The following is a 24514-nucleotide window of genomic DNA, read 5'->3' on the forward strand; positions in this document are numbered from 1 at the left end:
GGCATGCCCACTAACTGTATGGTTAATATTTACCACCCAAGTGATGACATAGGTTAAATTATAATGCAATATTTCTGTTCTAATTGTGATTATAAAATGTTTATTTTGGATGTACAGTATGATTAAGAAATAAAACAAATGTGCATTATAATAGAAGATGTTGTGTTATCTTTGATAAAATATGAATTTAGTTGTATCTTTTTTATTGTGCAAAATTAATGAAAAAAAAAAAAAAAAGTAATGGTAAAAATAAGTAACAGAAGTCCTAAATTTACATCATAGTTTTATTTAACTTCCCAGAGCAATGTAGAGAGAAGAATGATATCTGATAATCAGTTAATATTTTACATTTCATCAATAGTGTCCGTACAAACATAAAGCAGCTACATCTCTGTCATCTATATGTATTTACTCATTGTTCTGTCACTGTAGCTTAAAGAGGCCGAAGTTTAAATGGACCATAACATCTCACCCAGTTTCCTGCATGTATTGAGCGGCCTCAGACTGTACCAGCTCTTGAAATAAAATGTGAAAAACACTGACTTCATCTGCAGTTGGGTAATATGTAGTTGTACAACAGAGTCAAACTGTTGGTCTTCATTCTTAATTTGTTGTAAAATTAGTTCAATTAAACTTCATTGTCAATGACAGATTTCATTATAAACAAAATACCATACAAGATAAAATACCTACATGAAAAGACTATCGTCTAAGTGTATTTATTATTACATATAAGTCAGTAAGTGCACCCTTACATGCCCTTTGTACACTTACACTGGTGTTATCATTTATTGATGTTTCTGCAGTGTGAATATGCTGTCTACTACCCCTACATGTATGTCTGATCAGTTTTGTTCAATTACAGGTGCATTTGCTGGTACAATACCTTGTCACCACCGTTTACTACATAGATGTTACAATAAAAATAGGTATAACAAGAACACCATATATTTCCAACAATTTAAAATCCTAGATTGCATTCTTACAAAATTTTTCCCTGCAGAGTTATTAGACATAATTATGTGGGCTTATTTTGCTTTGATGGGGTGTAGAATAAATGTCTACTCCAGGGGTGTCAAACGTGATGGGGGGCCAAAACCAGCCCACCAAAGGGTCAATCCAGTCCACAGGATTAATTTTTGAGGTGCAAAAATCATACTGAAGATAACAGTCAAGGGTGTCATTTTAGTTCAGGGGCCACATACAGCCCAAGTTGATCTCAAATGGGTCTCAAATAATAGAATAATAACATATAAATGATGGTGACTCCACATTTTGCCCTTTGTTTAAGCGTGAAAAAAGTAAAATTACATGATGAAAATGCTTACATTTACAATCTATCCTTCCACAAAAAATGTAATGGACAACCTGAAATTTCTTACAAAAAAAGTGCAATTCTAACAGTATGCCTGTTCCTAAATATGTTGTGCCTTTGCAGATGCACTGTGATCTGGAAGTTGTAATGCACATGCGTAAATGATAAGCTGAGGCATACAATTTTTTAAATGGCACTTTTACTTTTTTGCACCAAAACGGTGAGAAAAATCTCTAGTTGCTATTTAAAGTTATTATGCTATTATTTTACTGGTCTGGTCTGGGATCATATTGGGCTGTATGTGGCCTGGGAACTGAACTGGGAGTGACACCACCGGTTTACTTCTTGCTTTAACATATACTCTTTACTACTGACCATTGTGTTTGCTTATTTCAGTCTACCCTGTGTTGTGTAATATCCAGGGTGCTACTTATGGAAGCCTTCTTAACTCCTCTGGTTGAAGAAGCAGCAGCTCAGGCTAACGGTCTTGTCCTTACTTGTGATTCAAGTGCGGGGCTCCTTTCCCGGGCAAAGCCCCTGAACCTGATTTGGATTCGGCCATGCAGAGCCTGAATGGGGGCGCTGAGGAAATGCATTGTCGGGGTTTCTTCAGTTCCGCCCCGCAACATGCATAACGACGTGTCGGCCAGTGAGAGCGGAGCGCTGTGGTCGGGGTTGTTTATGTGGAGTGCTGGGTTAGGGTTCCGCCCACCGAGGTATCTCTGATCGCAGGGCAGACAGGCAGAGAGTGTAAAATGGCGCACAGCTGTCGGTGGCGGTTCCCCGCTCGGCCCGGAGGGAGCAGCAACTCCGGTACCGGGAGGAGAGCGGGCCGAATCAGAGTTACTGCCTCTCTGCGGAATGTCTCAGGAGCCCACCAGAACGCAGCTGGGCTCGGACCCGGGTTTGATGCTGCACTACAGGTCTCTTCGGTTATCGGAAGCAACCTGCAGAAATTTCGGGATGTTTTGGGGGAATCGAGTGACTCGAGCAGCGGGGAGGTAAGCACCAGACAGGATAAGAGCAGTCCCACCGTACCCTTGGAGCATCGGTTGGACAGCACGGCTCGGTTTAGCTCCACCAAGTAACGTTACGGTGTCTTTACGTTGCATGAGCAGCTAGCGGCTTACTGCCCAAACGTTGACCATCTTCTCCTCTCCTAACGTTTAGAGTGGCTGCTGGAGCAAAGTTGTCATTGCCAGGATGCTCAGTTAACTTTGAGTCGGATGCGTGGCCTTAAATGCTTAAGTGGATCGTTTACATTTGTTGGAAACAACACCAAACACCGAGTGGTTATCAGATTTACGGTCTCAACAGTCCCAATGGAAAGAAAGTTTTCCTCCTCCTCAGTGTAGTGAGAGGACAGGCTAACGTTACATCCTCACAGTTTGGATGAATTGATGCTAGCACTAGTTTGCTAGCCCGACCAAAACACTGAAGGGATCTCCTAGTTTTACGCCGTTTATTACAAATAGAATGTACAGGACATATAGTAATACACTTGGTGTAAATGCGTAACTAAGCTGTGACATCTGAGTTAGTTATCGACTTGACATTAGCTTGATTTGAAGCCTTGAAGTCTGAACATGTTGCCCTTAAATATATGTACATGACGCGCAGTAAAAGTTCTTCGGCAATATTAACGTGAATTCCCCACCTTTAGATAGGATTTAATTTTGCGTTCTTCCCACAGCCACGTTTTTCTGTGGTGCGATAGCAGAAGACCATCTAGATAGTGTATTTGAAAACAAGACATGTCAAGTTGAAGGAGGCGACTGTGTGTAGTTGTGGTTTTAAGTAGCTAATGTGAACTTAGCGTCTGTCTGAAGCGTCTCCGAGATGAGCTCATCATTTGTCACTTTCCTTGCTTCAACGCTTCTACAAAATATTATTTGCTAACCATAAAGCTCAGTATTTGGCTCGTATGTGAGTTCATTTGCTGGCTGTTTGCAGTGAGGTGTCACCCTTCCAGCGAGGTTTGGCTAACATAGCTGATTAGTTAGCTCGCAGGCTAGCTGTCTACATATCACAGCTAAAACTACACCATTATTTTCCTGTCGTTAGCAACGCTAAAGTTGCAGGTTTGCTCGGGAGGTTGTCGTGTTTACCCCCGACCAGCATATTGCTACGTAGTGGGCTAAGCACCTGGCTAAAGTTAACAGAGCTCATGCACAAACCTAAATTATTTCCATTGCTGTTTTAGTGTTAAGCTAGGACAGCTACCATGCTACGCACTACGCCACGCTAGCCATCGGGGCTATTGCTGATGCATAGGAAAATGGGAGGTGGACATGTTTTCCCCTTCTCTACACAGCCAGTGCGTAGCTAGTACCAAAAACTGAGGGGTTTACAATGCTCGTAGGTGAAGTCTAAAAGAAAGCCACATTGTCGCAGTTGCGCTGTTCAGTGTTAAAGTGCTGCTAAGGGGCTGTCGGAAGGGTTTTGCATGTGAGCTGGCTGCATTTTAAGACAGAAACAGGACTTGCTAGTGACAGTGCGCATGCAGGGCTGGCTACAATAACAACGAGCCCCTTCTTGACGGACCGTGTGATGTGGGGGTGTGTTCGCCTTAGCGAACTACCATCTTCCTTCTTCATGATGAGCAGCATGCGTTCATTGCAGTGGGAGTACACTGTGTGGGGATGTTTACCACCAGTACTCGTAGCGCGAGCACAGTCTTAAGCCTTATTTTACAGAAACCCAGTCGCGTTTGTTTAATGTATACTGTGAATTTGTGAATGAAGGGTAAATACATTCTGGACTGGAAATGGAAATGACTGAAGTGTCGCGGTCAGACTGCAGAATAGTATGAAATATTTAGCCTACTGATTCAGTTGGATTTTTGTCGAGAATTTGAACTTGTATAACATTGAATATTGATTTTAAAATTCCAATGTTATGCCAAACGCATTTTTTTCATAAAAGAAGTACCTCATACCCATAGTTACAGTCAATGAGATGATAACTTTTTAGGATGTGTGTGTGTGATGTCTGGTGTACGCCTGTTAAGTAAGAGCATCACAGTGTTTAGAATGTGTTAAAAGACGCTGGGCCATTAATTCCCTTGGGAACTTAAAGCCTATGGAGGTTGTGGACACAGCATGGTGATTTCATTGAGGAGCAGTGCAGTGTCTGTTTGACCAGACCGGGGCAGGATTGTTCAGGCTCACCATAGCCTGCTGAGCTCGCAGGGCAACCCTGAACAGAGTGCCAGCCGGACACTTGGCCACCCCTCTTTCCATCCAGGCAGAAAGACCCAAATCCACTTCAGACACACACAACGTGTCTGAGAGGCAGAGCAACTTTTCTTCTGACAGCTGCCACTTTGGAATGGATTACTAAGCCTATTGGGGTGGCTCAAAAGGGTGCTTGTCGGCTGTTGCTGTCCAAATGAAGCCATTTGTTAGCTTTTGTGTATGTGTTGGGAATTAATTTTCTTGATCCGGCCAAATTGCACTTGTTTTGCATAGAATGCAGTCCATGCTGACTTTTTTGAAAATGTGTGACCTTACTACTCCTTGTCACTAAAATCTCAAGCGCAGTCTCAGCTGATCAAGTTTTGGTCAGTTTTACAGAATTGTCTTTTATAATTTGCATTCTATTCACATATTATAACAAATGTTTAATCATTGATACAAAAGTGCAGCTGAATAGATGCATCAAACCAGATGTCTTTTTGCCTCACTGGTTTGAGAGGAATGGTGTGTTTGAGCGGAAGGGGCTTCAGTCCAGCAGGTGTTTGGCCTATTTAAATGGAAGCCCCCCCATCCCATCTTCCTCCCCCCACCCCCTACCCGCTCACCCATTCCCGAGACAGCGTGTGGATTGGAGCAGGAAGCTTTGTGTCTGCTTTTATTCTAGCTCTCACAAAGTACGGGCGGCTGAAAGAGCACAGGCAGGGATATCAAAGGGTGCGGGGCGACTCCCCTCCTCCCCACGGGACAACGCCGGGAGGAGAATTAGTCACAGACCCTCCCATCCATGGCTTTATTCTGCTACAGCAGGCAGGCAAGGAGCTTTCACCTCTGCTCTAGGAGTTGCCTGACTGAGAGAAAGGCGGCAATTGTGTCTTCTTTCTCACTCTTTGTGTGTGTGTATGTGTGTGTGCATGTGGTAGGGCTGTCCCTCAGATTTTATGTCCCTATTGCACTCAGGAGTAGGCGTACCTCCTTTGTCTTTATTTTGATTAGAACTTCAATTCACACTGCTAGTTTGGATGGGAGGGGGTGAGTGTGGGTCCATGCCTGTCTTTGTGTAAGTGTGTGTGTGTATGTGAGTGTGTGTGTGTGTGTGTGTGAGTGACAGTCATCATGTGCACGTGCCAGTCAGTCTGTTTGTCTTTGTCCAATGCCTGTGTCCTTATGTGTTAGGTGTAGTGAGATGAGGGATCTCACCTAGGAAGGTGTTTTGTTTGATCTGTGTGGTGTTAAGCAAATGTTGAAAGTTGCACATTTTGCCGGGACAGTTGAAAAAACAAATGTCCACCTTTTGTTTGGGCTGTCAGGGGTCACAAAGCAGTGCCACTGTGTAATTCACACTGGCTGAGGAAACGAGACCCTCTAATCAGTTCTCAATGACCCACACAGTCTCTTTAACCTAAATGTCCTGTCAAAGTGACTCATGTTTGTGTTGTGTAGTTAACATTGGTTGGAGTCTTTCTTGGAATCCATCTATGGCGTTTTTGTAGTTATGTGTCATTAGAGGGGCATCTAGGAGTATGAGCTCATCACCTTTATATTCCAGGAATGGATGAGCCGTAGTGTCCCTACAGAAAATCCAAGAGGAAAGTGTCCTAGACAATGAAACATGAAATACATTTCTGTATCAAATTGGGACCCTTACTGTGTATACACGGTGTTATTCAGCAAACTGGCGAAGGTTCTACATTTTGGTGATATGCATAAAATAAGTATTGTACATAAAGCTATATATATTAACAAAATATTCTAGTTCATGTTCACTGTAACCTGCAAGGGAGTAAACATCATCAACATGAGTGCATCGTTTTTGGTGTCACTTTTTAATGAGTCACATTTCACTTTTACTTTTCTGGTGTTTTTAAGTTTGTTTAGATACTAAGAAAGTACTGATTGTGTGTTTTCCCGTTATTTGTTCTTGTTATTTACTCTAGAATTTATTGCTTTGCAACTTGTTCCCATACTTTGTGCCAGTATGATTACGAGGAGTATGACCCATGTACATTATCATGTATATAGTTAACTAATGAACACCAGAAAAATGTATTGCTCAGTTCAAAGTTGCTTTATAGTACATCTGGGTATTACTGAGAGAGGAAGTGGACCCAAGTCTGGTTATTAGGCACTTATCTACCTCCGAACTCACACACTTTTATGTTTTGTTGCAATTCCTTAATATTGTCAGAAAATGCAAATTTGTTGCAGATTGTGTATGCATGATAATTTATAGGAGACAGGGTTGACTGGTCATGGTTTTGTGTTGTTGTAAGTACAGTAGCACTAGAAGGACAGTAGTCAGTAATACTAGAAGGCCATGCAGATTTGTTTTTCTTTCTGTACATTTGTGATTTCTTCTAAGTTAAAACATTTTTCAGACATGTCAAAGATATATATATATATATATATATATATATATAGACCTCACTGTTCCATAATCAAGTAACTAATCTGGATGGATCTTAACTTTACAAATTAAAATCTTACTTTCTTGCATTATGTTCTTTTTAAACTGCTTTCAGTCTCCACCTCATCATTTGTGTTTGATTTCCTCCAAATGCGGCCCGGAAACAGAATAAAAGTCCCTGAGCATTCTCAACATGCAAAGCACTGTCAAATTGATATCAAGATATGTACCCTCAACCAACTTCACATCCGCTCATACCTTTTTAGGGACAGTCCCTTGCAAGTAGTGAAAGTACAGTGATGTAGCTTTCACAGCAAATTAATGTGATCCATCATCTTTTGCCTGAAGTGAAATTATATCAAGCAAATTGATTCTGACATGTTTCAGACCTTCGTAAAGTAAAAGCGCTCAGGTTTTCATGGTGAGAGTGACAGAACAGCCCAGCAAGGGAGAGGAACTCCAGAAGTCACATTCAAAAGTATTTGGACACTCTTAAGATACAGACATAAAGAACAAAGAAATGAGACAATCTGGACTTCTCAGTAAAACCTTCATCACAGCACAATCTTTCCTCACAAGTATACTACAGTGTTTGTTTACTTCTTGAAGTTGCCTCCCTTTGCCTGCTACTGAGCTCATGGTGAGCCTGCTTCGCATGCTGCTGCTCTGTACTCGGCAGCCAGTGGGCGGGAAGCAAGCGAGCAATGAGTGAGTGACTGAATATGTGTTAGGGAGCATGGCAGAGTGCAGAAACAAGGGGGAGCAAAGGGGAGGCTTGTCGTGTGTGGGAGGCCTGTTTAGATTGGGATTTGGCAAGCTTCTGCATGAGCATGTTGAAAACCCAAACCCCTTTCATCCTCAGCGCTCCCAGGAGACGATTCTGCTCCCTCTGTTGTTGATGGTGCATGTGGTCAAGATGCTGCTTCCTTTTTTCTCTCCTCCTCTCCCTCCTCCTACAACCCTCCTCCTTTCCTCACTATGGTTTGCCTGCCTGCCTGTGCTCCCCTCCCCCGCAACCTCACTCCTGCATCCTGCTTGTTTACATCTTGCAGGGGGTGTTTTTTTTCCCTCTTTCCCCCACCCTAAATGTGTGTATGAGCAAGGTGTGTGTGTGCGCCTAACGGCTAAATATGCGCATGTATTAGTGTGGATGAACATGAACCCATGCAGTTTGCTTTACGCACTTGTCTCTAGAAAAGCATGTTGTGATGTCATCGAATGATACTGGCACTATCACAGCGAGTCAGAGTCGTCCGTTGGTACTCCGCCCCCCTCAGCTCTGCAACAACACCTACCAAGAGCAGTGTCTTTCTCACAGAGGATAGGATGCTGGAGTCAGTGTGAGGAGAGGGCTAGAGGGAGCGAAAGTAGAGGTGTAACAAGCAAAGGATGCTCAGATGGACTGACTACTGAGGGGTGTTTGGAGTAATATTAATTGGAAGTGAAAACAGCAGTTTTGACCATTTGTTTTTTTTATTTGTTCATATGTAGAGCAGATGAAAGAGACTGCTTGCAGAGTATGAAGCGCATAAATGCTTTTATTTTTTAATAAATTATGTTCAATGAATGTTTGTGTTCCTTTGAGCACCCTGGGCCAGAGTTTATTGTAATATGCATATCATATTGTGAGATGTTGTAACTAGTAGCTGGTGGTATTTGGTTTGTATGAAGTCATATGCATGCACTTGTGTGGACTACACTTGGATAGCAGCTGCTCTACTAACTGGGCCAATGAGAACTCAACTGCATCCCCACACACTGCTATAAATAAACATGATGAAATGACATACTCACCTCCACTCTTAAACACACACTGATTGCAAGAAGTAGTGGCACAGAGAGGATCATGAAGATTTTAATCATCCTCTGGTGAGCACTGTACTGCACATCTCAAAGCTTTGCTGCTGCACTAGAGGGGCTGTTAGCAGTTTGTCCATATTACATTTACAGTTGCAAACATGATTTCTTGAGAACACATTGTTGGATTTACTTTCAGAAATGCTTGCCTTCACAAAAAACACAAACCCACTAAGTGAGATCTGAAGTGCAACGTTTGTTTCATTACACTGCTCTCTGGATCATAGTGTGTTTACTACAAATCTAACTACCTGCCAGTGATACCTGTACAGTGAATTGCTGTGAAATTTCACATAAATTGAACTCTGGCTGTCAGCATCAAGTAACATTTTAAAATCCTAACTGTAGACCTGACAGATAAGGCAGTAAATGTTATAATTCAACTTAAAACACTGCTAAGTTTAAGAAGACCTAAGGTTGATGGCATTAAAATGACTTCTATGGGATGCGTTTGTCTTCTAATCATATAGAACGCTTCTCTCTGGTCTCATTGTAAGACAACACACAACAGCAAGTCAGAGTTACACTGATACACTCACACTGCTAGAGATCGTAGGCTTTCTTTAATGTGTTTTTGCTCTGGAAGTCTTTGCAGCTGAAAATGTATGACCAATCATCTTAGCATTTTACTTGTCCTTTAGGGAGCAAGAAGTCAGTGCTATGTGTTAGTCACCTAGCAGACTTTGGATATGTGCTATTCAAACTGTCTGTTGTGGTTTGAGCCATCTCCAGCTGCAGGCATGCCATCCCCAAAAGCCAGAAAAACATGAAAGAATGAGAGTAAGCCAGCAGGCGAAAGTGAGACTCAGCACATCATTATAGCCTTGAAACTTCAGTCTTCATCTGAGTCTGACTTTTACAAAATGACTCAAGTATTGCACATCTAGGCCAACTGACAATTATGAACACTGATGGATGCTGTAAATCTGAATCCTGTATTTCAGCATACAAAAATTGCAACGTCACGTAAGATTTATCGTTTTCGTCTTTTCATTGCAGGAGGAAGCATTTGGAGGATTTGGAGCGATCACAGAACAGAAAAGAATACAGAGCCCTTCCACATCTTCTTCAGGTACAGTTTTTTGTTTGTTTTGTTTTTTTACAATCAATTTCTTCTTTCTTTCTTCTCCTCTTAAATGTGATACTACAGCCTATAGATACTATATATAATATATAAATGGCATTTGCCCAAATATTCTATGTAATAGAAAAGAATCGTAAAAGTCATCCCTGTAGTTCATGTGCGAAGTTTGTGCTGAGTCGTCTGTTTGTGATTTTGCCATGCTAATTAAATGTCCTCTGTTTTGTACTTTTGTACTTAATAGAAACACCTATACAGGAGAAGAAGCCCAGAGGTCGACCCCCACGGGCCCTGACTACCCAGAAATCTGCTGCAAGCCTACCCTCTCCCTCCTCCCCAATACAGGCAAAACCTGAAAGCCTCGATAGGCCGGCTGAGAAGGTGAAAAGGTTGCCTGGAAGGCCACCTGGCACTGGGGAAAAGAGAAGAGGTCGCCCCCCATCTGCAAATAATAAGAAAGGTTGGGGTGCAGGGAGTCATGCTGCAGGGGAGGACAGGCAGGCTGGGACTGAGCTGGGCATGGACACAGAGGAGGAGGATGGAAAAGGCTCCGCTCAGCCACATGACACTGAGGCAAAGCTTCCCAAAGGTGGACAGGGTAATGCCAAAGTTCCTAACCTGAAGAGGCTGAGGGCAACCAAACTCAACCCTCTCAAGTCGCGGCTGAAAACATTGCCTGGTGTACCCCGCCGCAGACGTGGGCGGCCTCCTTCAGCTGAACGACTAAAAGCTGAGGCTGCTGCTGCTCAGCTGTCTGCCTCTATTGAATGTGGGGATGGGAAACACAAGTCATTTAAGGCTAGAGGGGGTGACAGAGGCACAGAACCACACACTCCCCCACATTCTGCACTGAGGAATGAGGATGGTGCAGAAGACCAGGACTCTTCCAATCCCCCCGCCTCTCCATCACCCTCCACACCTGGCAGGGCAGTGGGCCTCAGAAAAAGCCCTCGCCACAGAAAGCCTGTCAGAATTGTCCCCTCTTCTAAACGCACTGATGCAACAATTGCTAAACAGCTGCTGCAACGTGCTAAGAAAGGAGCACAGAAGCGATTGGAGAAAGAAGCAGGTGCCATTGGGGGAGGTGGAACAGGGACCATTGAAGCTGGCATAAGGAAGACCCAGTTGAAGAACATTAGACAGTTCATCATGCCTGTGGTCAGCACAGTTTCCCTTCGTATTATCAAAACCCCCAAGCGTTTCATTGAGGATGAGGGCAGCTTTGGGACCCCCACACCTCATATGAAGATGGCACGATTGGAAACCCCCACATCTGTCTCTACATCTGCCCAACCCACCACTAGTGTGGCTTCCGCCTCCCCTTCTCCTAACCTGGTCTCTTCCACAGCGGCTGTCACTAGCACTGGAACCACTGCACCAACAGACTCCCTTCCTCCTCCTCCACCTCCTGCCCCTGTCACCAGTGTTCCATCAACACCTGCCAGTCTCCTCAACAGCAACACAAACAATGCCACCAATGGGAGATTTAGCAGCACCGCATCTTGTGGCTCAAGTGCAGTGTCGCAGCATTCCTCCCAGCTCTCCTCTGCAGAGTCTTCCAGATCCAGCAGTCCCAGCCTGGATGACTCATCTTGCGACTCCCAGGCTTCTGAGGCCACACAAGCTCTATCAGAGCCAGAGGATCATTCTCCGTCCTTGCAGGGAGAGAGGGAGACCAACTTGTTGCACAGCTCACGGCCTCCCTCCCCTCCCTCTGAGCCAGAGCCAGAGCCTGTGCTGGCTGAGAGGAGTCGACGAGGTCGGAGAGGACAGGGGGTGAGTCGGGGAAGTCAGAGCCAGAGGGTCAGGGAGCCACTAACAGTGGCCAAAAAGCCCATCATCAGCCCTCCAACAGGAGTACTGATGTCTTCCCCTGCACTTATCAACTCCCAGCAAGCTTCATCCACAGCTTCCTCCTCGTCTTCACCTCCACCTCCCCCTCTCCTCACCCCTCCACAGCCTTCCCAGTCTTCGTCCTCTAATACAGCTGCTATCAGTGAACACCACACTCAGTCACCCTGGATGTCTCACTCCATCTCTCCTTTTCTTTCGGGGCCATCAGTGCTGTCCAGCTTGTCAGACAAACGAAGCCGCTCAATTTTGAGAGAGCCCACCTTCCGCTGGACATCCCTGTCTCACCCTGAGCAGCAGTACTTTTCATCTGCTAAATATGCCAAGGAGGGCCTCATCCGCAAACCTATATTTGACAACTTCCGTCCTCCCCCTCTTACAGCTGAAGACGTGGGGCTGTTGCCCCAAGGTGTTAGCGGAGCAGGGGGAGCTGCTCCAGTCACATTCCCTGCACCAGGTAGCGGAGGAGGCACAGGGACTCGTCTTTTTGCCCCTCTTCACTCCCACACCCACCACCAACATGCATCCTCTTCCCGTTTTGATGCACCACTCCAGAAGCGCAGTTTGCTTCGTGCCCCACGCTTTACACCCAGCGAGGCCCACTCACGGATTTTTGAGTCTGTTACTTTGCAGTCATCTTCTGGAAGCAGTCCTGGCTCTCTTTCCCCACAGCAATCATCCTCCAGCTCAAGCAGAACCTCACGCCGCAGAAGACGACTGGTCTCTGGGACACTTCGTGGCCAACCACGGTCTCCTTCCCACTCAATGACAAGACGCAGCAGTCAAATTGGAGGCCAGATATCTGTGGGGAAAGGCCCCTCTGAGATGTCTGTGTTGACAGGCTCTGTCTCTGGTAATAACCCCACCGCTTTACCAGGGGTCTCTGCAAGTCAACTAGCCGCTAGTGCCTTAACTCCTGCTCATTTCAGCACCTTCTCCACTGTGTCCCTGGGTCTGGCCTCACAAGGGACACCTGATAGCAGGAGAGGAACCACTGGAAACCCACCTCCTTTGTCAACTACAACATCTGCTTCCTCCCCACTTTTTCCACTCTTTCCTTCCAGTGCCCAGGACACAGGCCGAGGAGCTGGAAAAGGAGGTAAAGAAAAAGGCATGTCAGCTCCACAGGAATCTGCTCCAAAAGAAAAAGAAAGGGATCCTGAGAAAAGCAGAGACAAAGAAAAGGAGAATAAGAGGGAAGGGAGGAAGGATTTAGAAAAAAGAAGCAAGGTTTCTTCGCCAGATGGTTCCCCCAATCCAGCTTCCAGCCTCTTTACTGTTGATGGGAGGGATACAGAAGACCCTCTCTCATCTCTTGCACCAAAAAAGACTCCTGGGAGGAAAAAATCCACATCAGTTGACACGGTTTCTGACACTGCTTCTACAGAGGGACGTGGGATCCACTCCACTGTTCCTATGTCAATTGCTAAAGGACGTCTGTCTAAGAAAGGCAGACCCTCTGAGAAGGGCACAGAGATTGAAGATGGGGAGAAAGAGAGGGAGAAGGAAAAGGAGAAGGAGAAACAAAATGCTCCAATCCAACAGACAGCAGGCCTCCCTGGACAACCAGGCAGACAACTCCCTGTCTCCTCTATAGAATCAGTGTTGGCACAAGCAGAGAAACAGCCTGTGACTGACAAGCGGGTAGTTGGACTACTGAAGAAGGCCAAAGCCCAACTCTTCAAGATAGAGAAGAGTAAGCTAAAGCCTGCAGAACAGACCAAGGTCCAGGTCAGTTTTTCCTTCATGATTATGACTTCACAACAAAAACCTTTTCTGTTGCTCCAATTCTCATCATATAGCCACAAGCAATTTTGACATGATGCTATGAATATTTGCTACAAATAGAAATCTGTGTTTGCACTCAAACCGAAACTTGATAATAGGAAAGTCCCACAGAGGGTGTTATTTAAGGGGAATTCTGTGGGCTTCATACATTATGCAGAGAACTGCGCTGCCTGTGCTTTTGAAAGTATTGTACTTGAAAATAATGTATTCCCCTGTTAATATAAAGACTAGACAGTTTATATGCAGTCATTTCACATTTTCAAGAGAAAATCTCCTTCTCATCATATACGTAACTAAGTAAGTCACTTGTTTAAATAAGCCGTAGTAGGCCCTGTTCTCCCTCATCCATTTTCTTGTTATAGAATTTTATTCACTAAAACATCCACAAGTAAAATGACAACTTTAAACACTAAAGCAGCAAATGTCAATTTTTGTTTGTTGACCTACAATTGTATGTATACTTTTGATTAATTTAGCATTAAAATCCTCCACTAATGCCTGTTTTCCTGTGGTATTTTGCTTATTGAGCAGGGTCAAGAGAGTGACTCGTCAGAAACCTCAGTCCGTGGTCCACGCATCAAGCATGTATGTCGCCGTGCAGCTGTGGCTCTAGGCCGCAATCGGGCAGTGTTTCCTGACGACATGCCCACACTTAGTGCCTTGCCCTGGGAGGAGAGAGAGAAGATCCTATCTTCCATGGGGAATGATGGTGAGAGATGCTTACCATTTGATTTTACATACTCGTCTGTAATAAAGACAGCAATAAACAGTAAGCAACAGACTGGGCTCACATACTGAAGAGATTAATTCAAATGGTAGGTGAATTGGTCACTTGGCAAGATGACTTTACTTACAATCATTGATTCTAAAGGCATTTGTCATCTGTCAAGGATAACACCAGTCACTTACAGATCCAAAATATCTATTTAACTGTAATCAGTGAAAATGTATAAATCTAACCATCCATCACACAGATTATCAGGCTCACCTAAACAAGACTTGCCTGCTTTTCCTGGAGATTTTAACATCTTTGCTTACCACAAATATCATGGTAGTGTGCAGTGTTTACGTATTCAACGTCTGTGTTGCATTTTTGTAATTTATGACAAATCATCTCTGTGAATTGTCAAGAAGTCTCAGTGTTTGTTGATGGCATATTTATATTTGGAGCAGAGCTGTCTCCTCTGTGAGCATGTATTGTTGTGATGGAATTTATTTCTTTGTATCTTTTCCTGTTTTTACTTCTAATTTCAGGAAACTAGTGACATATTAAGAGTTAGCAGTGTAATCATTACAGCTTAATTAAAAAAATTCTACTGTCATTTACAGTGACATCTGTGACATCTGTTTTGTCTCCCACAGACAAGTCCTCAGTAGCAGGCTCAGAGGAGGCTGAGCCTCAGTCTCCTCCAATAAAGCCACGGGAGACGCGGCAAAAGGCTGTTCAAGAAGCTCCTCCCAAGAAGGGACGTCGCTCACGACGCTGTGGCCAGTGTTCAGGCTGCCAAGTCCCAGAAGACTGTGGCGTCTGCACCAACTGCCTTGACAAGCCCAAATTTGGAGGAAGAAACATTAAAAAGCAGTGCTGCAAGTGAGTCTTAGTAAATTGGCATGATGGATTCTTAAACAAATCCTGAACAGAATTTTTGTTTGATTTCTTAGATATTCCATTACAAATATTTTATTTATTTATTTTGGTTTTATTTTTAATTCTAAATGTGTCACTGTTTGCAGGATGAGAAAGTGTCAGAACTTGCAGTGGATGCCCTCAAAGATGTTTCTTCAGAAGCAGGGCAAAGGCAAGAAGGACAAGAAAAAGAATAAACTGCCTGAGAAGAAGGAGGCTGTCAATCCAGTTAAGGGACTGAACTCGGATCCTGGTTTGAAACCTACTCCTGCACCACCTAAGGAGGAGCCTCCCCGTAAAAAGAGTGAAACTCCTCCCTTGAAGCTAGGAGAAGAGAAGTCAAGACAGCAGCAGTCATCAAAACAATCATCCCCAACCCTTACACCTTCTCCTGCTCCAGTTGACCCCCCCCAGACCCCCAGCACAGTCCCAGCCCCGGCCCCATCTCCAGCTCCAGAACCCAAACAACTCTCAGTCACAGGCAGCATCTCTAATAAAAAAGGACACAAAACACAGCAGTCTGTACCAACATCCTCCTCGTCTTCTTCTTCTTCTTCTTCCTCTTCGTCATCATCATCATCTTCCTCCTCGTCCTCCTCATCTTCATCATCATCCTCCTCCTCATCATCTTCGGCTCAGAATTCCCCTGCTCAGACTACACAGTCTCATCAGTCGTCCCAACAGCAGCAGCGGCAGCAGCCAGCTACTCAGACACCCTCAAAAAAGGATACATCACCCAAAATCCAACTGAGTGAGCCCAAGAAGAAGCCCCATCAGCACTCACTGCAGCAGCACAGCTCACCAACACCAGTTTCAGATGCAGGTAGGAGAACTTCAATAAACGTACTTTGTCAACTCAAGTATAGTGTAACTTCATTAGAATGTTTCTTCCATTTAAAACTTATATTCTTTGGCATTTCTACAGGTGAATTAAAACATTTGAAGAAGCCATCTTCCCGGTCTGTCCCTCCATCTCCTAAACAGAGACCAAAAGACAAGGTATGTCTTTTTTTGATCCAAGTTCCACCATGAAAAAGGGGTGATTTTGGACAGGGAAAAAAAAATTGTCAACAACAATCTGTCTTTACTTAAAATGCATTGATTTATTGTTTGTTAAGCTGTCACAGTATCTTTAAGATTGACTCCAACTTTCTCTCTGCTTTTATTTCATTGATTTGTGTGAAATCACTCTTATTGTAGTCATCTTTTACATTTCCAAACATTTGCGTTTTTTTTCTCTGTCTATAAAGCATGAGAGGCCGCTGACCACTAAACCTCCCAGCAGCGGTACTTTAAACTGGCTGGGCACTCCCTCGACTAGGGGCCAGGTGAAGTCCAGAGCACCCTGCGACGGAGTGCATCGTATCAGAGTGGATTTTAAGAGGGACCATGATGTAGAGAAGGTGTGGGAGGCTGGCGGTCTCAGCCTGCTTACCTCGGTGCCTGTCACATCCAGGGTGCTCTGCTTCTTATGTGCAAGCAGTGGAAATGTTGAGGTAAAAAACTCTTCTGCTCTCACGTAGGCCTTGGCACATTGAAGGGAGAGTTGAAAAAGAAGTAAAAAGAGTTTGGGAGTAACAGTTGTAGTTACTGGTCAAAGTGATCATCATACTTGAATTGTAAATGTGTCTCTTTTTCTCCCTGTTCTACTGTTTACCTGTTGTCTGTAGTTTGTCTTCTGCCAGGTGTGTTGTGAACCCTTCCATCTGTTTTGCCTGGGGGAGTCAGAGCGCCCTCTTCAGGAGCAGTTTGAGAATTGGTGTTGTCGACGATGCCGATTCTGCCAGGCCTGTGGGCGCCAGCATCAGAAAACTAAAGTAAGCCTTTCAATACGATTTTGTTCATTTCAATCTAGATACAAAGGAGGCATAGTGTAATCTGACAGTATGTAAAGACTGGAGGATCTTTAGAAACGAACTTGCTAGTCTTGCCAGCAGACAGCCCTCAGACAGTTTGTTGGATTTTTGCCATGATTCATGTCCTGTGTTAAATGCGCATGGTGTGATTATTGTATGGTTGTCATTTTAGGATTATGTATAAACATATTTGTCCATTATGATTCCGAAGAAGCCTTTGGATTGCTTGTCCTCTTAGTAATCTAATGAGTTTTGGGACTCTGTTAGTTATTGGTGAGAGGAGTCGGACATTGGAGAATCAGCATGCTAAATTTGATTTTACTTCCTCTTCCTGGGGCACATGGAACTGCTTCAACATCAGTAGTGTCTGATATTGTGTAATTCCACAACTAAACAAAAATATCCTACTTTTACTTTTCTTCTAGGGCATCTTGACAGCTTTTACATGTGGCAAACTATGTCTTTTTTCACCACAGCCTCATACCAGAGGGTTACTGAAGTGACAGTAACTACAAGAGTGTGGTCATTTTCAGTGCAGGCAGAGCAGTGCGACAGCACAAAAGCAAAACCTGCAGCATATGATCCTCAGCAATGTACCTGTTTGGTGTTTTCATCAGCATAACACAGTAGCTAATAACACTGAAAAGGAAAGAACTGGAGTAGCTTGTTATGAATGGGGTCTGCTCCTATCACGCAACAGTGAAATGGTATAACTGATGGTATACCAGTCTGTAGATACATTATAACATCTAATGGTCTGAACTACATGTTAAAAAAATTCACTTGTTGCCTTTTAATAGAATAACAATATTTGTCACTGAAAAAAATGTAGAGGAAGCTTGATTAAACAGCAAACAGTATTTCAGTGTTTAGTATGAGTGCTTGGCTTATTGGTTTGCAATAGATGAATAAGTGCTGTGGCATATGATAATAGCATAAACTGTAAAGACTTTACCAAGACTAAATGTGTTAACCCAAAGCCACGGGGAAACCTTGACTTCATGTGCCAAAGAAGTTCCTCTCTACAAACCCTGGAATCACTAATCACATTAAAGGTGAATTGTTTGATAATGATGTTCATCCATCCCAGAATCCCACTATAAATATGCCCCACAATAAATGGGAGAATCGACTCACTTACACTGTCTGACCCAGATCTCATATACAGTTGTAGAAATACATGTAGGTTGGTTCCAGTTGTATTATGAGAGCAGCCATAACACATGTGGACACTGCAATTATAGGCCACATTCTGGCAGCAGTGACTGACATTGTGTTGTTTAAATTTGCTTTGTTTTAATTTTAAAATGATCTCTTCTCACTTTTGATCTCTGTCACTGTAGCAGCAGCTGCTAGAGTGCGATAAGTGCCGTAACAGCTATCACCCGGAGTGCCTGGGTCCTAACCACCCTACCAGACCCACCAAGAAGAAGAGAGTCTGGGTACGGATACTCACTAGAGTTACCCTTAAAACATTCCCTCTCACATGGACTGTAACAGTTGCACTAATGCATGGCCTAACTTTAGCATAGTCACACATTTTTTCCACATCCTTTCCTTTTGTTCACACATTTACTCAGCCTCTCATGACAGTGCTAGTAGTGTGTTCATTCAGATCCTCTCACAGGCACTGACTGTGAAAACATTTTACTCCTTTCACAGTGTCACTTTCACACCATTCCTGCTCTTTACACAACTGCTTGCAAGTTTCTGCCATGTAGTCACCAATTTGTTCATGTGTTCTTTCTTTTCAGCTTTGCACCAAGTGTGTGCGCTGTAAAAGTTGTGGGGCCACTAAGCCTGGAAAGTCATGGGATGCCCAGTGGTCACATGACTTTTCCATGTGTCATGACTGTGCCAAACTCTTTGCTAAAGGTGAGCTGAAAGCATTTGGAGATCAAACGGTGTTAACTATTGAGTGACAAAATATACCCCTCCTCAGTCTCTACTTTAGAGTCAGGAAACCCAGCTTCTATTCTATGAAGTGATCAATAACAAGCACCAGCTTACATGTTACCATCTTTTCTCTCAGGGAACTTCTGCCCACTGTGCGATAAGTGCTATGATGATGATGACTATGACAGCAAGATGATGCAGTGTGGCCGTTGTAACCACTGGGTCCATGCCAAGTGTGAGAATCTGACAGGTCAGTAGCTCAAAAAACAAAGACTTATGCAAAAATTGATGACAAAATGATGTGCTCTATTGAGTCCTCTAATCATAGAAACAGAGTCATAAAGATACAGAGTTCTGGTCAGTTGTGACCAGATATGAGCCCAGTATTTTGATAATTCCATTAGATAGCTATATCCTAACAATGTCTGGAGCCTGAAAAAAGAAGGTTTGTTGATGAAATTTTACAATAATGACAGAAAAGCATTTTCATACTGGCAACAGGGTTCCCACTGGGTCTTAAAAAGTCTTAAAAGTCTTGAATTTACAAATCTGCATTTAATACCTTAAAAAAGTCTTTAAAAAGTATTAAATTTGATATGTTGGGTCTTAACTTATGTCGCCATAAACTTGTTGACTGTATTGTGTTTAAATGTGTCTTGGAAGGAAAATAACGTTAGTCTTCTCAGTTCCACCTGTTCTAACCCAACAATTTATATTGAAATTAGGAACCAGTTATCGCTAACTTTGCAGCCCCCAGTGAGAAATGACTGAATGATGGGAATTAAAGCGTTGGAGTAAATAAGGGCATTAAATTCTGTTCTAAGTAGTCTTAAAAGGTCTTTAAAAGTCTTAAATTTAACTTGTAGAAACCTATAGGAACCCTGTGTCAAGTTTAATGAAAGATGTGTTGCCAAATAGCTGAGATTTTCTCCCAAATAGAAAATCTACCCCTGTATCCATGGGCATTTATTTCCTCTTCGTGATAAGCTTTTAATCTATATTGAGTAAACATGGTAAAATTTTACCATCGCTGTCTACATACATTTTAGTACAAGCCCATTTTGATGTTATTTTATCACTCAGCCCTGTGTGTTAAGATATTTTATACTGCGTAGTCGTGTAGAACATCATACTTCTTCTATTAGTCTGCCATAGATGCAAGTGTGTTTCACCAGATCCTTAAGGATGTAAAGACCTTCTCTGATCCATGCACAGCTTTAGATTCATATTGATTTTTCTAAGTAGAGCTCTGCATTTAGCAGCACTTGTTGTACTTCATGTGTCCTCTTACTTGTCAGTGTCGGTGCAGTTGACTGACAGTCTGTCCTGGACTTACTGTCATAATGATGACACGTTGAAAGACGATAAACCAATTGATGGGCGCAATAATGACCTGTCATCTATCGTTGTCCCCCAGATGAAATGTACGAGCTGCTGTCAAAGCTGCCAGAGAGTGTTGCCTACACGTGTACCAAATGTACAGAGCGCCATCCAGCCGAGTGGCGAACAGCGTTGGAGAGGGAGCTTCAGGGCTGCATTCGCCATGTTCTTACGGCACTGCTCAACTCACGCACATCCACGCACCTTTTACGCTACAGACAGGTTTGTTATGATAATACGTACTTCTACAATTGCTGGTGTGTTCTTTGTAAGCAGATACATACGCAGCACATTCAGTTGAACTGTGACAGCTACTTTAAATTAGTATCATAATGTCACTTCTAAACATTCTGTTAGTTAAAGTTAGTTTTGTTATCGTGTTCTGTTGGCAAAATTGTACTTTTGTTCTATCTGTTATGATCAGCTAATTTAGCAGCCAGGGCTTAATGACCCTAATGCTAAGAGCTTTATTCAATGTGTAACCCACTGGTTTTGGTGGCAGGCGGTGAAGCCTCCAGAGCTGAACCCAGAGACAGAGGAGAGTCTTCCATCACGCCGTTCCCCAGAGGGCCCAGATCCTCCAATCCTGACTGAAGTTGCTCCTACACCTCCCAGTGACTCACCTCCAGACCTGGAGTCTGTTGACAAAAAGATGGATCAAGGTCGCTACAAGTCAGTGGTAAGTATCTTTTCTGCCTAACTTACATGACAGGGACATTATGACATTTACTGTGATTTATTAGAAGATGCAAATACCCTTTAATTCCAACAGTTTTTACCCTTCAGCCAACTTCTGGCCGAAAGTGTATTGTAATCATTTTGTCGTGTGTTCGTCAGTCCATCTGTCCATTCAATGACATAATTGCATTATCTGGAGAATGTATTGAGATATCTGCACCAAATTTATACTGTGGATTCATCTTGGTATGGAGCAGAAGCCTATTGAAAATATGTGACCTTGACCCACTTTTTCAAGGTCAAATGGCCTTGACAGTTATAATATCTGAGTACTTTCAAATATAAATATGTCTGTAATAAGTTTTACACAAAGACAATCCAATCTAAATTATAGGGCAGTAACTTTCAACAGAATCTTTCACTATATTTGGCCGAGGGATATGAAAAGTGCACAGCACATTATGTTTTTTTATTAAATACATAAATGTCCCATCAGACCACCATTTGAGAAATGCCAACTGTGAATCTTATGAAGTAACATGGTGAGAGTCATTGAAAGGGCACCGTGGTGTATCCTCTGAGTGATTATCATTTCTCTTACAGCTGGAGTTCAGTGATGACATTGCCCGAATCATTCAAACAGCCATCAACAGCGACGGTGGTCAACCTGAGAGCAGGAAAGCCAATAGCATGGTGAAATCTTTCTTTATCCGGGTAAGAACCACACTGTGATTCTAGATCTCAGAGTCTATACAGCAAAATTAACATACAGCTCATTGGTACTTGCAGACTTAAAACAGTACTTCTTAATACAGTATCACAATGGTATATTTTAACCCTGTAACCCAAGGCCTGTGTAAATTTTTTTCTCCTAGTAGGATGACGTGTGAATTGGTGTTTTTTGTTTCAGCAAATGGACCGAATCTTTCCTTGGTTTAAAGTCAAAGAATCCAGGTTCTGGGAAAGGCAAAAAGTCTCCACCAAGTGAGTGTCTATCATACTATAAACCTTTTATCAAAATGAATTGGATTTGTACGCTTATTGTTGTAGATTTCATAGCATTTCTGTCCTTTTTGTAAATTTAAAAAAAATGTAAAAAAAACAGGTAGCGGGTTGTTTTTCAGAGACAAGGATGTACTGTATTAAAATCTGGCAGAATGAAAGACTAACCTATATTCAACAAATCTGTGCAAGTCAGCATTCAAGTAACACCCTCTAGTAAGCAACACACTCACTCTTTGTAGTAGCTGTGGCATGTGTGATGCACTGTTATTTTCTAAACTTGTAGTGTGAGTTATGTTTACAATTACAGAGGAGAAAATGTGATCTTTTTTGATACTCCTGTAATGTGAGCTCAGCTTTAGACCTTAAAGAGTAGAACTGCAGTTTTCAAGTACTGTAGGTCTATAATTATTGAAATGGGTAGTCAGATGTGGTTTCTCTGGGAGAAGCTGCACCATCATCTGTAATAAAGAGGGAACAGAAAGAGAAAACGGTGAACTAATATTTATAAAATGTGAGGGCTGACTGTAGCAACAAAGTGCAGAGTACTTGAAATAACAGAGTGAGCAAGGCCAGGATTTTCTAAGATAGCCTCTTTATCTTTTAATGTGTAACATGAGACTCAAAGATGATGCAGTGAAGTGTCCATGTGAGCATTTTTGTAAAATGAAATGCCTGACTCAGGAGACATTTCTGATCTAAATTGGTCAAAGAGAAATTTGATTCCATGAAAAACAGGAAATGAAGATGCAGCTTTATTCTCATGTGTGAAAGTTCTTTTGGGATGTCAACACTCAGGTTTTATAACAAAAACTCTTAGGGTCTTAAAGGAAATGACTTACTGAATGGAGACGATCAATATAGTGATTTTCTCTTAACTCACCTTATCTCATGTTAATGACTGTGATTAAAGGTCCCAGTCAACTCTTAAAGTTGCTGTACGGAAATCAATTCCACAGATACAAGGAGTTGATGAGTGTATGGCCATTTGATAAGCCTAATGGTGAATATAAATAGGTAATAGGGGATGATTGGAGATCTAGGTTTTCCCATAAACTTACAATTACACTATGTTTAAACACATATTGAACCATTAAGTTTATTTGCAGTAATTGAAGAAGACACAAAGTACGAGGTTTATCTAAACACAGGCTGTTAATGTGAATACCTGAATTTTATTTATGGACAACAGATATTAATTAGTACACAAGCTTCACATAAGTGATTAATAATAAAATGAACATGTTGAATTATTAATGGAATGACAGACTGAGCATTTGACATTATAGGAATCACTTAAAGCTCAAGTTGTCTTTAATTACACACATAAATCTGAATTTTGTAAATTAATTTGTACCACTTCATTCACCACTGTACACACACACAGACACACAGTCACTCTCACATGTTCATTTACTCACTTATGTTTAGCTATCAGCTTTCCCAGACCATTTATCTCTCCTTGCCTTCAAGCAATGTGGGAGGCAAACCACAGTGTCACATTTCACTTGATGCTTCTTTGAGACATATTTGTGGTGTAATTGTGGTTCGCTTGTCAGTTTGGTCCATTGCGTTATGTATCAGCGCTTCAGTCCAGGAAAACAAATGATCCATCTAGTGGATCTTGTGGCCATCATTGGAAGGATGCCTCTTCAGATGCCTCTGCTGACTTATTAAATATGAAGCCTCACATCACACCAATTACCCAGGCTGCCCTGACTTGGCTTAAATCTTCACTTGGCAGCGCTCCGTGATGCTGATTATTTATCGGGGATGTCGCTCCTCACTTGCTACTCTGAGGAATTTCTATCAGAGAACCTGAGAGCTCTGCATATCATATATAAAACAGTACTGCAGTGTTTTGTTTGGTTTTTTTACACATCTAGTCTATTTATGTTTGTTTTAAAAAGCAACTTGTGCCAATAATAAAATTCATACCTGTTGAGCATAATTGATATTATCTTGTTTAAAGATGGCTAATTCTTAAAAATGAATCAAGATGGTTTAGAATTTTTTTTCCTACGTCAACCACGAGAAAGAAATTTATCACATGAAATTTTGCATTTTTCAGTGAAAATCTGGTATTTTTTTTTTCTATATTTAATGTGCTGATATTCATAAAAACTCAAAGGTTATTCTATCAAAACAAAGAAAACTGAGGCAAAAGTGACTTTTTAGTAGTATATATATATCATTAGCTGAACAGAAAAATAAGCATCTACAATTACTCACATTTGTTCAAATACATGGGTTTTACTGGTGCATCAGTGTTACAGAAGATAACGTAAGTTTCCATGTTCACTATGGAACTGAATGGATCATATCTGATGATGATGAAAAGCAGGGAAATTGCATTTTAACTGAATTAATTACGTGTATTGATGGGATTAATGCTTCAGAGGTTATTAAACATTTTAGATCACTAGATGCCTTTGGTCATGGAGCCTGTTTAAGTCCTAGTTATGTAAAGTTACTGATCTAAATCAAGAGTTTGGAGTAGTGATGTGTTGGCTTAAAGCATTACCGCATAGTTTGAACCCTGACTTGGACTTACCATGGCTTTAGGCTTGGTTTGGGTTGTA

General features: G+C 42.3%; 1 protein-coding gene across 1 annotated transcript in view; it reads left to right on the top strand.

Moving 5' to 3' along the window:
* The first annotated feature begins 2040 nt into the window (after positions 1–2040).
* Positions 2041–24514, top strand: part of kmt2a (lysine (K)-specific methyltransferase 2A) — a 41061-nt gene continuing 18587 nt past the window's right edge. The window contains exons 1-16 of the mRNA XM_030151934.1: positions 2041–2316; positions 9773–9845; positions 10096–13436; positions 14025–14202; positions 14856–15084; positions 15228–15943; positions 16046–16119; positions 16371–16616; positions 16791–16937; positions 18320–18418; positions 18731–18851; positions 19009–19122; positions 20290–20474; positions 20755–20931; positions 21534–21644; positions 21841–21914. Coding sequence (XP_030007794.1) covers positions 2071–2316; positions 9773–9845; positions 10096–13436; positions 14025–14202; positions 14856–15084; positions 15228–15943; positions 16046–16119; positions 16371–16616; positions 16791–16937; positions 18320–18418; positions 18731–18851; positions 19009–19122; positions 20290–20474; positions 20755–20931; positions 21534–21644; positions 21841–21914 — 6131 coding nt within the window. The 5' untranslated portion in view covers positions 2041–2070. The remainder of the gene's footprint in view (positions 2317–9772; positions 9846–10095; positions 13437–14024; positions 14203–14855; positions 15085–15227; positions 15944–16045; positions 16120–16370; positions 16617–16790; positions 16938–18319; positions 18419–18730; positions 18852–19008; positions 19123–20289; positions 20475–20754; positions 20932–21533; positions 21645–21840; positions 21915–24514) is intronic.

This window comes from Sphaeramia orbicularis, chromosome 13 (assembly GCF_902148855.1).
Source record: "Sphaeramia orbicularis chromosome 13, fSphaOr1.1, whole genome shotgun sequence".
Taxonomy (NCBI): domain Eukaryota; kingdom Metazoa; phylum Chordata; class Actinopteri; order Kurtiformes; family Apogonidae; genus Sphaeramia; species Sphaeramia orbicularis.